Below are 13158 nucleotides of genomic sequence, written 5' to 3' on the forward strand. Positions count from 1 at the left end.
AATCTAAAGAAAATACCTATATGGGGAAGAAAAGAGAAGACGGTGTGGGAAAAAATGGAGACCTCGCACCTCCGTTGATAAAGATTAGCCTTACAGCAATCTTCCTTCCAAATCGCATGGAAGTATCTTCAAATCACATGAAGATGGGAGAAGAAAGCAATAGCTTTTCTCTTTTTTTTTAATCACGAAATTCAACGAGGGAGAGGTCGTATGCCCTCCTCTTTTATAGATCCAAGAAGTTTCAAAAATTAAAAAATCTCTGTCTTGTGAACTTTAACGAAAATAGCCCTAGTCTAAATAAAATCAACTAAAACACTCATAATGTGTCCAAATATAAATTAATCAAAAACTAAATCCTAAAATATGATAAAGTCTAAAACTGATGTGGACGATCAACGATCAATAGCCTGATCATATGATCCATGCGATCCAATGGCCGCTCCGATCCAACGGTCTGGATCACTCCATTCGCCTAGCCACAGGGAAATCAGCATAGCCCGCCTCCTTTGATACGTACGTAACGGTGTACGTGACGTGATGTCCTCATCACTTCCCTTCTTAGTCGGAATCTCAAGTAAGCAAACTGGAGAAACAAGTGATGGAAGGGGAAGTGAAAGCGGCCGTCGACTCCTTGGGAAGAGATAAGGCTCCGGGACCAATTGGTTTTCCTCTTGCTTTTTTCCAAGTTTTTTAGAATGATGTTAAGAGCGATGTTTTGGATTTTATCAAGGAATTCTTCAACACGAGGACCTTACCGAAGGAGTTGGAGGCATCATTTGTAGCAATCATTCCTAAAATTGAAGGTGTGGATAAGTTAAAAGACTTTCGTCCTATTAGTCTATTAGGAAGTCCCTACAAAGTCCTTGCAAAGATTCTAGCCACAAGATTTCAACAAGTTCTTCCTTTTATCATTTCGGGCAACCAGAGCACTTTTGTTGCGGGACGTCAGATTTTGGATTGTGCTTTACTAGCACATGAGTGTATTCACTCGTAGTTCAAACTAGGTAAAGCAAGAGTGGTTTGCAAGTTAGATATCGAAAAAGCCTATGATCACGTTGATTGAGGGTTTTTAAATTACATGTCCGACAGGTTCAATTTTGGTCAAAAGTGGAGATGGATGCTAGAATGTGTGGGTTCTGCCTCTTTCTTGATTTTGGTTAACGGCTCACCGAAGGGATTCTTCAAGGCGTCTAGAGGTCTTTGGCAGGGAGATCCCTTATCGCACTTTCTTTTCTTGGTGGTGGCCGATGCCCTTAGTAAGATTCTTCAGAAAGGACAAGATTCAGGTTTAATCAGAGGCTTCAAGGTTGCTCACCATGTTCCTTCTATTACTCACCTTCAATTTGCGGATGACACTATCCTGTTTTGCAATGCGGACGAGAACATGGTTGATAACCTTTGCAAAATTATCACATGCTTTGAGATAGTGTCAGGGTTGAAAGTGACTGATCTAAAATGTGAATTGTTTGGGATGCATATGGTTGGGGAGGAGAGAAGGTGATTTGCGCAGATTTTTAGGTGTGGAGAGGGAAGCTTCCGGTCCACATATCTCGGTTTACCTGTGTATAGCTAAGCCACCTAAGCACTTGTGGGATTCTGTGATCAAAAGGATAGAAAGAAAGCTTTTTTTCTTGGAAGAGTAGACATCTCTCTCTAGGGGGCCGTTTGACGCTGATCAAATAAGCATTCTCTAATATGCCTCTATATTTTATGTCTCTTTTCCAATGCCCAAAGGCGGTGCTGGATAAGCTGGAAATGTTAGGGCGCAGTTTCCTTTGGACGAGGAAAGGCCTGGCACGTAAATTTCATCTTTTGAGAGGGAGGAGGTTTGTAAACAGACGTAAGCGGGAGGGGCAAGTATTAGGGTGTTTGGCATAATGAATAATGCACTTTTGGGTAAATGGTTGTGGAGGTTTGCAACGGAAGACCATAGCCTATGGAGGGAGGCCCTATCTAGTAAATATGGAACCTTTCCCGGAGGGTGGTGAATTAAAGATTCCTCCCGCTACAAAGCTTCAGGTCTTTGGAAAGCAATTCTCTCGTTAGGTCCCAAATTCAAACAAGAAATCTCCTTTGTGGTGGGAGATGGATCTTGAGTTCGTTTTTGGGAAGATTTATGGTTGGGTGATTGTTTACTTAAAGAAGCTTAGCGGCGTTAGCTCTAGATAAGAATGTCACGATGAACAACTGTTACCCAACATTCGAGGGTGGACTTGTGTGGGTTCCACCTTGCCATAAGGGTCTCGATGATGAGGAAGTGGAGACTCTCATTAGCCATTTGGAGATTTAAAGTCTACAGTGCTGGACATTTTTGTGGTGGACTCGTTGTTTTGGAGAGATCACATGACGAGTAGCTTTATTGTTTGGTCCTTTACAGAAAGTTATCTGCTTCTTCTCCTAATAACTAAAATCGTTGCATTTATTTGGTTGGTTGGCAGAAATAGGGTCCTCACTGTTGACAATCTTTGTAAGAAAGGATTGGCTCTCCCGAATATCTCCTCTTGTGCATGGGAGAGGCAGAGTCAGTTGATCATCTTTTCATTCATTGCCCCTTTGCAAGAAATATTTGGAATTCCTTCCTTCAGGTGCTCAATGTCATTTGGGTTTTGCCAGCCTCAATCCCTTCTCTTCTGGCTTCGTGGGATAAAGGAGGGGTGGGTAAAGAAGGTAAGGTGGTTTGGCACCTAGTTGTTATGGCTTCAATCTGGGTTCTTTGGGGTGAGAGAAGTGGGAGGTGCTTTGAGAACAAGTCATAATCGGTGGACCAAATCTTCCGGAAGGCACTATTGCGGGTCGCCAAGTGGTCTTTGGGTTTTAAGGATTTGGATCCTTTCATTACTATCGCCCTCTTGGGCCTTTCGTTTTTCCCTTTCTTGTTTGTGCTCTTGTATTCTTTTCCGCCTTGCATGTGGTTTCCAAAAAAGTTTCATTACCTCTATAAAAAAAATTTTAAAAATTTTAAAAAATAAAAAAAACTGATTATTATTACAAATAAACGATTATAGAGGAGGGAAACGCACACAGTTCCTCTCTCTTCTCTCCCTATTTCTACAATTTGAATAATTTGGATGATTTGAAGTGTGCCACAAACTGTCTAAAGGACTTGGTTAACATATTTTTTCTTTTTTGGATGATAATCTGTTAACGGATCAAGTCAAAATCTCAACCAAAGAAAAAGAAATCCATGACATGCATGAATTTTGAACCTTGATCACAATTATTGAAGTCAATAGTTCATTTACTTCAAAATTATCTATTCTTGCCACCCCTATTCTTCGCAGCTAACTAGAGCATAGACTCTCCACTTATGGTCCAATGGCAGTGCATGCATGTGCCTTGGTGCCAATTTGAATACATATGTTTGTTACCTGTACAAGGTAACTCCCTGAGGGGTCCACCTCATGCTCAACAATTTGTCTGCCAACTGCTCCCATGATCCTTCTTTGCTTGCCACCCTTTGGAATGTGCAAGTATTAGTTGGGCTGTGGAACTAGAATTGGGGGGCAATGTGTTGGATGTGAGTTTGTTAATATGAGTCTTTACCATGGCCAATTTTAGAGCACGGATAAAAATGGAAAGTGCATAGAACTTTATGCCAATTTATCATTTCAAAGCCTACCCAAATCACCGTGAGGTAGGCTATAATGATGATGAGAATACACAACAAGATATAACTTGAAACAAGTACGGGCTTTCTTATCATAAAAGTACAAGTGTTAAGAACAACAAATTTAAAAGGATTCAAATATAGTGTTATTGGGCGCATCTCAACATGGAATTAAAAAGGAAAAAAGGCAACAACATAATTTAAGAAATAGGCGACAAAGGTCAATTCAAACTAGTTCCAATTGGGTTGAAATTATTAGGGCCTCTCTTCGGATTAAAAGCAAAACACGACAAGGTGCTTTTATAAGAAGAAAAACAAAATCAAACATGTTCGCACAATGTACTCACAAGTCAATACAGCCAGAATGGGGATGCTTGATACACTTAAAGGCATGCCTTTTTAACAGCATCGATCAACATACATCATCTTGGACATGAAAAGTAAAATTGTTGTGATGAAAGGAAGAAGGATCTGTTGCTAAACACTTCTAAATGCAACTATCAATACATGGAATGAAGAGTCAATTGTTTCATCAACAAAGCATATAAATTTCTTGACTAGATTATGCCCGCCAGTTGAGAATATCTTATATCCCAAGTATAAAGAATCATTATATTAAAATGGAAACGACAAAACAATTCTTTGTAAACAAATATATGAAATCAAATGTTCCAGTACCTGAAAATTACTAGGTGAAATGCCACAACCATTATCTATAACCTTGAAGGATTCTTCGCCATACTCTTTCAAACTTATTTCAATACTGCTTGCACCAGCATCCAAGCTGTTTTCTACCAACTCCTTGACAGCGGATGAAAGATCTAAAATTACTTGCCCAGAGCAAATCCTGTGAATGACACCCTTATTGATAGGCCTTATGGATGGAGAATTAACTACTCCTTCCATCCAATCCCAATCAAATTGACTCACATTCCTAGCTGTAAACCAAGAGCTTGAAATTAGCTCTTCATGTAGAAATTAATAATCTACTAAGTAGAGCCATACATACATACATGCATACATGCATACACAAGGGGATTCGAATAACTGCTGCTTTCAGAATATTGCTAATTATAGACACAAACAGCATTACATCCATAAGATTCAAGTAAACAAAGTGCTTGCTTGTTGATTATCAACATTTAATCAAGGAAAAGATTGAGAATTTCTTTGCTTGTTTGTATGCAAATGAGCAGTTAAGTTAGATGGGCTCCTCTTCAAGAAAGTTCCTCTGGACATTTTTTATTGGGTGGAGAGGGATTTTGAGGAAGAGGCTTGTTTGGCTATAAATGGTATGGTGACAGATAAGGCATTGGGGCCAAATGGTTTCTCCATGGCCTTCTATCAAGTCTGTTGGGAAATCATAAAAGAAGATCTAGTGTTTTATAAAAGATTTTTAAAAATAGGGCTATTCTAAGCAGGGGCCTGAATGGTCCCTTCATTCTCTCATCCTAAACTCGAGGGGGCAGTATGCATCTGCGACTTTCAACCAATAAGTTTGGTTGGAAGTAAAATTCTTGCCAATTGTCTCTCTCTTCAGCTTAGGGAGGCTATGAGTCAAGTCATCTCCCATTCCCAAGGTGCTTTTGTGAGGGAAAGGCACATTTTGGATGGCATTTTAATTGCTAACGAGTATATTGATTCAACTGAGATTTCCTCTTTAATCCAGTGAGTGTTGTGGTTATAGATGGATTAAAGGGTGTATTACTGTATTTCTTCGGCTTCCTTGACACTCACTCCAAAGGCTTGTCGAAAGGAGATCCTCTTTCTCATTTTCCATTCTCTATTGTAATGAAAGCTTCTGCTATGTTGGAAAGGGCCTCTGAGACGGTCACATTAACGGCTTTGCAATTGGACAAAAATCATGATAAATCATCCTCAGTTCACAGATGAAAACTCATTATGTTCACTCATCCGCTAATAAGGTGATTAGCTTGAAATGTATTCTCAAATGTTCTGGGGCAGTGTTTAGTGTTAGAGTTAATGTAAGGATAAGTGCTATGGCAGGAGTGGCAAGTTGTGAGGTAAATGTTCAACTTCTTGCTGATCAAATGTGCATTGAAGGTTCTCCTCTGCTGAAGTATCTTGGCCTCCTATTAGGAGGCAAAGTCTCAGTCCCTTCCTTTTTAGATCCCATAATTGATATAATTGAGAAATAAAGGAAAAAATTATCCTAGTGGAAGAAACTTATCTTTCCGTGCATGTGAGAGTAACTCTCATCAACTTGGCCCTTGCAATTTTCCAATGTCTTTCAGGTCCTTATTCAAGACACTAGCCAAGATCATTAGGAGAATTGAGAAGGATTTTTTTTGGGATGGCATAGGAGGGGCACAAGTTCCATTTAGTCAAGTAGGATGAGGTTCAAAGCCTGAAGGAACGAGGAATTAACATCAAAAATAGAGAAAAGAATGCATCTCTTCTTGGGAAATGGTAGTGGCAGTTTGGGAGGAGCATGGGGCATTGTTAAAGGAAGTAGAGCAAAAATATGACGAATCTTATGGAGGATAGTTTCCTAGGCTTCGTAATAGAAATGGAACATCAGATGTTTGGGAAGGCTTATGCTCTTTTGGTCATCCTTCCAATGATCTCAATCCAAATCCTCTCACCAGAGCCAGTCGATCCTTTAAGAAGGGTATTTGATTCATGGTAGGTAAAGGTGACAAAGATAAGCTTCTGGAATGATGCATGTATTGCAGGTACTTCCCTTTCTACTCCCTTCCCATCATTTTATTATTCATCGAAGAGGCCAAAGTTGTTGGTTGCTATGAGTTTGTCGGTGATCTGGTGTCTTGGAATGCTATTGTTTGGTGGAATCCAAGGAGAGAGGAAATGGGAGATTTTAGCCTTATGGGAATGCTTTACAATTTATATGTTTAACCCGGTTGAAGAAGAGGAGGGTATGGACATGGTCTAAGAATCGCAAATTCTCCCTATAATCCCTTTGTAGTTCCTTGATGGTGAGAGGTGTGAATCCTTCTCCGTTGGCTAAGGTGTGGAAGTCTTTCATCCCTCCATGAGCGCAAGATTTTGTATAGATTGCTTTAGCTAACAATTTCCTTGCAATAGACAATCTAAAGAAGAGAAGCATCTCGATTCCAAACAGGTGCATGGTAATTTGTATCAAAATTTCAACTAATTTTCTGTTAAATGAGTTATTTTGGCCATGTTTTTGGGTTGGGATAAAGGTCCTTTCTTCCCTACAGAGCAAATGTTTTGAAATATGCTCCCGCCCACCCGCCCACAGACAGAGAGAGAGAGAGAGAGAGAGAGAGAGAGAGAGAGAGAGAGAGAAGAGAGATCAAAGGATTTTCGAAGAGAAAAGATCCTCTTTGGCCTCTCTCAATTGGAATATTCAATCCATGGTGTTGGAGTGGGAGTTGTTTACTCCCACCTTCAAGGATATATGTTATCTTTGATATGATTTCTCATCATCTCTTTGTTCTTTTGTTGTAGTTTTTTGGCAATAAAATTTCCAATTATCACTCAAAGAAGAAAAAGAAGAAGAGGAGGAGGAGGACGACGAAGAAGAGGAATTTCTCACCACTTCATCCTCGATGCAAACAGTGAGTAGTGACTTGTGCAAGTAGACTGTCAATAATGAGTTACGCCAGCCCATTGGTTGCTCGTGCCAAGCCTGCTATGAAACAAGCTTGTTTTTAATGTTTGGACCAATGGGCCAGGCTTGCAACTGATTTTCGGGCCAAAAAGTAAACATCATGCCCAAGCTTGAATTTAATGACATTTTCCCTGGTCCAACTCAAATCTAGGCCCATTTACATTTGCCATGATCCAGGCTTGGGGTTAACTTTCAGGCCCACAAGCCAGCGCCAAGCCTGGAATTTAAGTGGGCTAGGCTCAGGCAAACCTCGGTCCAGTCCAAGCCAAGCTCGTTAACAGCCCTACATGCAAGTAGGACACCCATGTCCCTCTCTACCAATGATGTAATCCCGTCTCAGTAAACCACACATTGCCTTCAAATGCCAAACATCACTCTCTAAGTGCCATGTCCAATCGCTCCACGAGATGCCAGAAAATAGTGTTTTGATGCAAGTTTGCCACAGTTAACAGAGAGTCAGATATACATCCAGCCATGCATCCATGTCAATCGAGTTGGTCAAAATCGTCGACACCATTGCGAAATGAGTGTAGCTCCAAACGGACATCAAATTGGCAGTTACAAGGAAAAAAAAAAAAAGACCAAGGTCAAGGATCTAAATCAAATGGAGAAAATCAGATGGTGAGGACAGAAGAGCCTGTTCGGTAAACACCATTTGGTTATCAAGATTAACAGAAAGAAATATTATCTCTGATACATAATTATGATTAACTAACATGAGATGAACTCATTCCTAAATAAGCATCCATCAAACAAGCCCTAAGATTATTCAATCAACGTGATTTTTTTAGCTATCACTCCATCCATGATTCGGCCCAAAGACAACAACTTCGACAGCCTGGACTGACCTACAAGCATTCCATGTTTGACGTGCATATGTTGCCAATGCTCAATAAAAGTAGGAATGGATTGAAAAAAGCAATTAATATATTTTACAGAAAATATTTAAATTTAAAAAAAAAAATTTAAAATTAAAAATTAAAATAAAAAAAAAAAAAAAAGGAACTGTAATCTAAGAATAGAAGGGGAGATTATCCGCAAGTACAGGAATGCGATTTCAGAGAGATGGTAATCCTTCCCGCGCGTGTAGACGAAAGGGAGCCTACTCGCTCCCGGATTGGTCTCCATGGTCACAGCTGCTAGCTGGAGTATGCGCCCTTTTCTACTCGGCCCGTATGACCCATCCCAGTTCGTGCAGGTCCCTTGCTCTACACGCGCGTGTAGGATTAGAGTTTCTCTGTGCTCTTTCGTCAGGGTTTTGGAGGTTGGGGAAATACCTCAGAAATCGAGAGAGAGACCCTACACAGCGATTTCCCGCGAAAAAAGAAACCCTACGCAGCAACTGTCTTTGCTTAGCAATTTCCCGCGAAAAACTGTCATGCGAGAAAGGCGACGATATAAAGAGTAGAAAGAACTTTTGATACTCTGGCAGAGTATGATGTCTTGTACGCATGCACTCGGAAATAGCAAGCTTGACATGCGTGCGCTCAAATCAGACCGTAGAAATAGTGGGCCTCAATTCAACTGAGTCCAAAACCCTTTTGTGTCTATTGGATGATGGAACTGGAGTTCACGGACAGAAGGCATTTATTGAGAAACGGTTCTGATGAGATTAGAAAGATGAGTTCCCGTTGGATGACAAGTTCCAGCAGCAGGCATTTACACCAGTAAAGATTGAGGATGCACTCGTGCCAACATGGTACGCGTGTGCAAGATCTGAGACATTCATCAGGTAGGGCTTAGGTGACCAAGGAGGGCGCGGATTCCTGTCGTTAGAAGCTGTGTAGGGTGTGGTGACGTTCGGAGAAATCCACCCCTTTTTGTGCTAGATCACATGATATGAGCCCAAAACATGAGTGGATCCTACCTTAACCTTTAGGGCCGTTTGGATGCCTTAATATTTTTAAAATGTAACAACGTTACATGTGAGATTTTTATAATTGGTGTCCGGGGAGGAAAGTCGCAAGTAACTTTCTCCTAACCTGTAATTTTCTTACCGGAGAAAAAGACGAGAATAATACAGACACTTGAGTCATTTTTCAAGTTACCTATATAAAAGATACAAGTAATTGTTGGAAATTTTGAAATTAAAATTTCTTAAAAGAATTGCAATTTATATTGAAGAGGTTTACCTACATATAAAATTTCTGAAAAGAACGTAGCTTCCCTCACTACTGCTTCCATCTCCCCCTCTTGGCCTTCGTATCCCTCTCTTAGTCTCCTTCTCCCTCTTTCATCGAGCTTCAACTAGGTTGGAAAACCCACTTTTCTTTTCTTCTTTTTTTCCTTTTTTTTTTTTCCATCAGGGAGGCATGGGTAATGGCCGATAGTCTATGTGGCCCACCATCTTGTATATATTTTATCCATGCTGTCCATCCATTCGCTTTAAGGCTTTAAAAAATTAAAAATAATAAAAATAATTTTTTTTTTGTTTTTACACACGCACACACACCCCACACACTCACGCTAGTGGAATTTCACCACATATGGATACTCGAACCCTTGAATGGGTGTTGAAACTCCGGAGAGTCTACCACCCGAGCAAGAGTGAGGATCCCGTTTTAGGGCTTGATTCCAAAAAAGAAGCATATCTAAATCTCAGGTGGACCACACCACAAAAACCTGTAATGATCGAAAGTCCACCATTTAAAAACTTCTAAAGCCCATTGTAATGTTTGTTTCACATCCAACCTGTTGACCTAGCATATCTAAATCTCAGGTGGACCACACCACAGAAAACAGTAATGATTGAAAGTCCACCATTAAAAAAACCTCCTTAGGCCCACTGTAATGTTTGTTTCACATCCAACCTGTTGATTAGGTCAGAAAGACCTAGATGAAGGAAACAAAACAAATATCAGTTTGATCCAAAACATCAGTGGCCCACCAAAAGTATTCAATAGTGGGTGTTCAATCAACATTGTTTCCAATGATCTAGTCCACTTGAGATTTTATTGTACCTTATTTTTGGGCTGATGACTGAAAATGATATGCAATAATGGATAGATGGTGTGGATGAAACAAATACATCATAGTGGGGCCCACATAACACGGTAGCAGCCCATGGACAGTAGTCAGCTAAAACTGACTACTATTGATGGAGCTATGTGGGCCTCACCATGATTTATGTATTATATCTATGCTGTCCATCCATTTTTTATTATTAGTTTAGGGAATGTCCCACTCTCATGTAGACCACACCACATGAAATAGTAGTGATGTAATGCAGAGAATTTATATCAATGCCATTCCATTCCATTGTTCATTTTATGTAAGTGGGACTTGTTCGTCAGTGCAACTTGTCCCCAAGTAGGTAGACACTCCCAATGAGTGGGCACTGCATTGTTAACATGTCCAGTTTAAAACTATCCCAACTTCCATTTGCATTTGGATTCCCACATGTCCTCAGGGTGGTGGGAAATTAAGTCTACACTGTTTTGTTCTCATATTTGGCTTCAAATAGTCCCAAGTTCCATTTGCATTTAGATTATTGCATGTTGTCAAATGGTGGGAAATTGCGGGTACACCAAGCGTTAAGATATCTGGTTGTAAACAATCCTTTGATATTGATACATTTTAACAATGTCCCGCTTGGAAATTTTAACCGCTAATGCAGAATTTGGTAGAAGTAGCTTCCCGTGCTTGTGATTTCTCTTTAAGTGATCCTTACTAACAAGAGTCACTTCTATAGGAAATTTTTGCTTAGATATGTTACCTCGAGTTTTTTTCCCACATTAAAAGCGCTTTGAAAATATGAGCCCACTTTTATGGCCCACCTATTAATTAGTTCAACCTAAGAATCGACCAAACTATTCAGTTACATGGGTTTAATAAAATTGAATAATTTTATCCAATCTTTTTCATATGTTAATCTGATTTTTCAACATTTTTTTATATTTCAAGCTCTACTTAGTATGAATATACAACTTATTACCTGTAAGAAAGTTACAGGTTATCCAAACACAAAAACTAAGTTACATGTAAGTAAGTTACAAATTACATCCAAATAGTACATGTAACTTTCTTTCACATGTAAGTAAGTTACATGTAACTTTTTTACACAGGCATCCAAACATGCCCTTAGGGAATGGCACCAAAAGAAAATAGTCAGGATAGAACGTCCACCATTGAAACATTCACGAGACTGCAAAAGGTTTGAATAGGTTAACATTTTTGTACTTTCAGTTCATATGAGTAGAGATGATCTTATAAATGGTATTGATGTCGCATAAACGTTACAAACCCAATAAAGTTTCAACAGTGGCTATTTCCCTCCTCCTTTTTCCTGTACTATTGCCTCATCTATTGGTGTCTTTTTCCTGAATTGCCGTTTGTTTCCCGTTAACCGTAATGTATGCGGGCGTGTTAGAATTCACAAAGCTGCTACGTCCAAATCGATCAACTTAGACCCCAAGCGCGAAAATAACCCGATTAAAACGTATATGATCAAATTATGGGAAGATTAGTCCCTTACTCAGCTACTTGTAAAATTTTGTTTAGAATTTTATATTGATGGATCAATTATTAGAGGGTGGTGTTGTTGTTATGTGACTTTTTTTTGTAACTTTTCACAATACCAGTACAATCAAATAAAAGAAAAGTTCACAATTGTCCACTACCATGGGCGGCAAGAATGCATCTCTTGAAAGAACTGTGTCATATTAGATAGAGAACAAATATAGTGTATGAGTGTAGATTTAGATTGCAACCAAAGATTATAGTTAAGAATTACCGCTACTTAATTGTCGGTATTATGAGATAAAGTAAATTGATAAATTTGTTTGGTTTAATTGGTGTGACACTCATTGCTCCGTTGGATTCCCCTACTATTTATAGACTTTTATTGCAGCTTATTCATCCATGTGCTTCTTTCATTACTCTGACGGTTAATGTAGTCAAAGGGTCTCTCTTTGTATCATTATTTCTGTTACGTTTTTTCTTCATGATTATTCATCTTCTCTTGGCCAAGTTTTATTTCGTTTTTCGACTACTCGTTCCATTTACGTACGCCTCTCAGCCGCTCATTACGCTTCCGTAAGCCTCTCGGCCGCTTATTCTGCTTTCAAACGCCTCTCGGCCGCTATTTTGCATCCATATGCCTCTCGGCTGCTCGTTCCGCTTCGTAGGCCTCTCGACTGCTCGTTCCTTTTTCTGGATGTGTAATGCCCTGAAAATCGAGGGTCAAGTAGATGCTCAACTCCCGAGTTCCAACACATCACTTATGCAACATAGATAATGATGATTAAATGTTGTCCATATTTGTGCATTAAACATGAGTTGGATTATACCAAATCAACGTATCATGCTCCAGAGGCGATTAAATTAAGCAAGTGGAAGACTGTGATAGATATATAAAGTGTGTAGGTGGATATAAACCTCAGAGTATGATCATGTCACCAGGCTGAATAATTACATGTATAGTTCCAAAATATACACAATGATAAAGTATAATATCATCTAATCTATATCCCTGTTACCCCGGTGACGCAACTTCAGGTCTACATAAACCCGCCAGAGAGTTGCAGGTAGGAGAACTCCTCGTTGTCGCAAAAGGCCGGCTCCAACTCATAAGCCTCGCCATCATCTGAAACTACAACAGAGTCTGGCTGGTGTTTTAAAACACCGTTTCAGAGTGGGAGTGAGTGATCAACTCAGTGGAGCTATGAGGCAAAGGTTAACATGTTACCAATTCAATCAAGCAGCAATGATAAAACAGTACAACAAGCATTCTTAAGTACTCTAGTTAACACATGGATGATATGTATTAATGATACATGCCTTCGCCTGCACTCCCTCTGCAATATCATCTCATGGTTGCACATGTTAAACTCCCACTGTGCTCACGCCAAAGGCACATGCAATGCGGTGTATAGTCGTGTTAGCCAAGTTTTTAATTAGACCTATTCATACAGTAAATTCAGGAAGCTAAGGTACC

The 13158-nt window shown here is 39.6% G+C and overlaps 1 protein-coding gene across 8 annotated transcripts in view; it reads right to left on the bottom strand.

Moving 5' to 3' along the window:
- The window catches only part of LOC131231927 (DNA mismatch repair protein PMS1), a 33459-nt gene extending 24815 nt beyond the window's left edge, over positions 1-8644 (bottom strand). For 4 of the 8 annotated variants that reach the window (XR_009164567.1, XR_009164568.1, XR_009164569.1 and 1 more), the window contains exons 1-2: positions 8501-8644; positions 4286-4545 (exon numbers count right to left, since the gene is read on the bottom strand). Coding sequence is in view for 5 of the 8 variants with exons in the window: in XM_058228318.1 (XP_058084301.1) it covers positions 4286-4513 (228 nt within the window). In the remaining 3 variants the exon portion in view is untranslated. Of the gene's footprint in view, positions 1-4285; positions 4546-8268; positions 8418-8500 lie in introns of those variants that run through there. The other 4 variants (XM_058228319.1, XM_058228320.1, XM_058228316.1 and 1 more) reach the window with 2 other exon arrangements.
- Positions 8645-13158: the final 4514 nt, after the last annotated feature.

The sequence above is a fragment of the Magnolia sinica genome, chromosome 17, assembly GCF_029962835.1.
Source record: "Magnolia sinica isolate HGM2019 chromosome 17, MsV1, whole genome shotgun sequence".
In the NCBI taxonomy this organism is placed as follows: Eukaryota; Viridiplantae; Streptophyta; class Magnoliopsida; order Magnoliales; family Magnoliaceae; genus Magnolia; species Magnolia sinica.